This window comes from Bombus vancouverensis, chromosome 3 (assembly GCF_051014615.1).
Source record: "Bombus vancouverensis nearcticus chromosome 3, iyBomVanc1_principal, whole genome shotgun sequence".
Classification (NCBI taxonomy): Eukaryota; Metazoa; Arthropoda; class Insecta; order Hymenoptera; family Apidae; genus Bombus; species Bombus vancouverensis.
Genome location: NC_134913.1, coordinates 948,117 through 952,910, shown reverse-complemented (window position 1 = coordinate 952,910; position 4,794 = coordinate 948,117). Strand labels below are relative to the sequence as shown.

The window sequence follows — 4,794 nt, the reverse complement described above, 5'->3', positions numbered from 1 at the left end:
GGATATCCACTAATGCCGAAAAGATGCGACTGAGTAGTGAGCTAACTGTTATTGGGCGCCAATTCTTCACACTAGCGAGATTCTGTCCATACTTAGGAATTAACGTCGCGCGATTTAATTTCCAGGGTTTGGGGTAATAACTTGTAACCAGAATTATATTGTATAATAGGGCCAAGACTACCTCTAATCCTTTTTGTTGCAGGTGTTTCTTTCGCAGACCGTCCAGGCCAGCAGCTGATTTCTGTGATATCTTATTTATTTTAGTACGAACCTCTTCAGGGGTAACCGGGGTAAGTGTTCTACTGATATTTATTTCATTAATCTGATTATAATTTTCTATTTCCAGGTTTGGACCAAGTGTACCCCAGAGCGTTTCGTAGAGATTCTTTATCTCGTGTCCTGACGGAGACATTTGTGGTAGTTGTAGTAAGTTAAGATCGCCCATTACCGCGATATCTGCCAGCCTTTTGGGACATTCTCTAAACATATTCTGGCATATAGCGTACGAAAAGCGTTTCCTATGACGCCTATTGTTCATATTTAATCTCTCATTAAAGCTATTTTTAAATTGTTGCTGCTTGCGACTATTCTCTTTTCCACTGCAGTTTTGATTTCCTTTTTCTTTGTTACTTATAGTAGCTGTTTCACTTGTTTTGTTAAGAAATGGGACTAGTATATCCTCAATAAAACTGTCTATTCCACTACGCAATTCGACTGTTCCCTGTATGTAATTGCGCCATAACATCCTTATAGTATTATATGTGGCGGCACGGGCCACGGAACTTTTCAACGGCTCCAGATACAAAGCGCGACGCCACCAAAGCGCAACACCCATGTGCCCAATCTGTCATCGATATCCTCACACTCTTTCCGCCGAATTCTCGGAAGAGCATACTCGTGCCAGCACAGGCGACACATCTTATGAATGCACGCGAGTGGGGATATCGATGGGCTACGAAGGGAAGGTCTGCGCGAAGAAAAACAAAAAGCAGAGTCAGTCTGGCTTGCGTCATTAGAAGTGTAACTCCTCGGCCCTTTTCGATAGCAACGCGACGAACGACATCTCGGTGTCTATCGTTATTTGTTAGTTGTTACCTGTTGTCCGTTAAATGTTAATATTGATCGTTAATTGTTAACTCTGATTGTTGATTAGTCCTAATAAACTGTTATTCGTTAAAAACACCAAGAGTAGTTCCTTACGCACATATCGCCATACCACCTCATATATATCTCAATCACTAATTGCGTCATATTTCCAGGACTATTTGCTTCCTCTATCGACTTCGTAAGCCACTCTTCGCTTAGAACCGCATCTCCTTCTTCCATTTCATCCTCCTTAACCATTTTCTCTTTTCTTTCTCCCTCATTTTCTAATGATCGCCTGTGCACCTCTTCCCTATTCATTTTTATCTCTTCCTGGTTTCCCACTTCAGTTTCCGTGTTAAGTATATTATTGTTGTTATTATCATTCTCGGTTTCGTCTCCTACCCTAACTTTACCTATTCCTGACTCCGCAGTTTTACGCAAATCTCTTCGCTTGTCGCTTATTTGTTTGGCTGTTTTACTGGTAATAATCTTTGCTATTTCAGCATTTATTTGTTTAAAATTGCGAAAACGTAGCTCTAATATTTTTAGTGAATCAGTTTCTTCCGTTGTCCATATTGCTCCTCTCGGGCGGTTACGGACTTGAGTAGTATCTCTCGACGTGCTCATCGCATGTCTTTTTTCATTCCGTAAATGTGGATGATCGTGCCTCTCGTGAGTGGATAACCCTCGCTGAGTGTCAAACCTATCATTACACAATTCGCATTGAAATGCTTTTGGAGGACCAGTATCAACTGATCCTTTACACTTACCATAATGACAATACCACCCATGTAGTTTTGAGTAACTTTTTAGGCAGAGTCGACAACACCACGATATTTTATTTTCCAGATGATGACTATTAATGTGTTCATTAAGACTTTTTAAGGTATTAAACGCAAATCTAAGACCTTCCCTAACGCAAAAGGGACATAGTGCGTCGCCTTTTAGAGGCACACAGATCGTCATTTCATTGTTCGCATTATCCATATTTATAGCCACGTCGTTTACAAAGGTCTCCTTCTCAGCGAATTGATCGGCCACAGAATTCCCGGGAACTGGCGACTCTGTGTCCGAGGCTAAAACATTATTCGCACTATAATCCATTATTATTCTATATTACTTTTCCTTCATCCCATACGACAATTCTTATAATTTAATTCCTTAACCATAAACCATGGATAAACCAACTCGTATACAATTAAAACCCATGCCCTCAATTAGAACGAATTTCAACATTTGACACGTTAAATATTCCCCAATTAACCTCCTCTCTCAGTAAGGCAAAAGCATTAAACATTTAAATGAAATAGATAACAAACCATTTTTCCTCAAACAGTTTAACAGCCCAAGTAACGTATCTCATGAGCTCAAGGGAATACACCACACTCCATTTAGCAATAGCCGCCGCGCCTACGAGTGCTATATTGTGTTTCAAGACTATGTTACCAGTACTACGGTACCACTCGGTAGTGTGACTTGAACGGGAAGGGCAACAACTCCTAACCACTCTAAAAGCAACCAGGCCCACCGCGGCGACACCAGCAACGACCAAAATGGAGACAAGAATGAAATGTATGATGTATGATAATGATAAATGAATGTATGACGCATGCCTATTTAGAAATACTAAAGGAGAAATCAATCATCATACCATGCAGTTAATTACTGCCCATGGTATTTTTAATCAATATAGGAAAAAAATAAATAAAGATACTGACGGGAGATGTTGGGACTGTAATGCAGATTCTCACGATGCTGAGCATGCGTTATTTAACTGCTCCAGATGTCAAATTCTAAGAACGCCATTGGAAAATCATGCTGGAGAACTACTGACGCCTTTCTGGAAATTCTGTGAAACAATTATGAAAACTAGACAATTGCAAGAAAAGGAATGGGAACAGCGGAGAAGAAGGAAACATTAACCGTTTGAGTACCACGGGTCTTTGAAAAAACAAGATCGAAAAATTCCCAACAGTGCGATAGCGCTTGTCTTAATCAATTGCAAAGAGAAACAAGCGTAATAACGATCGAAATATTTGTTATTTTATGAAATAAATCTATATATGTATGCATACTATTAGTTCATAAATATTTCAGGCTTTGTTCAGTAAAAATTATTAAGAGTATAACAATAAAATACAAAAAACCGTCAATCGTCCGTAGCGTTCAAATGTACTAGGACTTTCCAACACAAAATCTAAACAGCGATCGCGTTGCTTGGGACTCAAACGGTTAAACACATAAACATGTCAAGTACAATAATCATATAAAAGATCTTACTTACTTAATTATGGTAGAAATAAGTTTAAACTAAATTATAAATGTCCTCAAAAAAATTAGCAGAGTAGTCCGAGATGTATTGCATAGCAGCTCACATAATCTTATAACAGTGGTGATCTTCTAAATTCAGTTACAAGCTAAATTGCTTAATTATCATATCATGACGTGGCCTATATCAAAGAAATAAGGTATTATAACATAAATATATAGCAGTGAATATGAAGATAATATAAAGACATGTTAAAATTACATAACTTACATTCTAAGTTATGTTGTCTCATTACGTGCATACGATATGGAGAAATTACCAAATAAATTCCCATACAACTACAAATCTAGATAAATTTTATTAATTACCAAATACGTTAAGGAAATGTAAGGTAATAGACTAATAATACACAGTGGGTTACAAAAGTATTCGTACGTTTACACTTACAAATTTCAATTAATAAAATGAGTACTAATAAAATGTATACTAAACTAATTTGTTAAAATAATTTGGTATTCATAGTGACAGGAAAGTATCAAGATTACATCAGTAAAATTTGGAAATGATTCAATAATATAGACAGGAGTTATGATACATTTATTAGAAACATTCATGATAAGCGTTTCACAAAGGTATTCGAACGCTGTAACACTGTTGATAGTTTTTCATTTTCCTTTGCAGCGAATGTAAACATCATTGCGAAATAAAATTATTGGTACGTTCATTTGATGTTAGGATATCGTTCCAGTAACAGTAACGTAAATGTGTGCACAATAGTATTTAAAATGAATACCAAAAAGTCTGAAATAAAAAAGTGTGAAAGAGAAATAATATTCCGATTACATGACGACGGCAAATCATATAACGAGATTGCCGGAATTGTGAACAAAAGTAAGTCCGCAATACATTATACCATAAAAAAGTCGTAAAATGAGGGAACACTTGCAAACAAACTCGATCAGGTCAACCAAAGAAATTGACTGGATGAAAGGAGAAATTTATCATTCGCGAATTAAAAAAAAATTCTACTACATCCGCTCCTCAACTCGCAAGTATGGTAGCTGATATGTTTCATAAAGAAGTTTACCCGGAATTATGTCGACGAATCTTACGAACCAATGTTTTTCATGGCAGAGTACCGCGAAAGAAGTCATATATTAATGCGGTCGATCATAAAAAACAGATTGACTTTTGCAAAAACCTATATTAATAAAGATAATTCTTTTTGGGATAGAGTCATCTTTTCGAACGAGTCAAAATTTAACATTTTTGGCTCGGATGGTCAAAATTATGTGTGGAGAAAACCAAATACGGAATTGGAAATTCGACATTTACATCAAACAGTGAAACACGGAAATGGATCGGTTATGGTGTGGGGGTGCATAGTTGCCAGTGGCGCCGGAAATTTGATATTTACTGATGGAATACTTGATAAATAT

General features: G+C 36.9%; 1 protein-coding gene across 2 annotated transcripts; it reads right to left on the bottom strand.

Annotated features, from left to right (window-relative positions):
- Positions 1 to 693: 693 nt before the first annotated feature.
- On the bottom strand, positions 694 to 2,919 carry LOC143302475 (uncharacterized). Of its 2 annotated transcripts, none has more exons than XM_076617264.1 (2): positions 2,805 to 2,919; positions 694 to 2,162 (listed from the first exon to the last, which is right to left on the bottom strand). In XM_076617264.1, the coding sequence occupies exon 2, from the start codon at positions 2,071 to 2,073 to the stop codon at positions 1,174 to 1,176; it is 900 nt and encodes a 299-aa protein (XP_076473379.1). In that variant the 5' UTR covers positions 2,074 to 2,162; positions 2,805 to 2,919; the 3' UTR covers positions 694 to 1,173. The 2 variants fall into 2 exon arrangements, with proteins under 2 accessions (XP_076473379.1, XP_076473380.1); XM_076617265.1 differs by lacking the exon at positions 2,805 to 2,919 and having other exon boundaries at positions 694 to 1,789; positions 1,857 to 2,407.
- Positions 2,920 to 4,794: the final 1,875 nt, after the last annotated feature.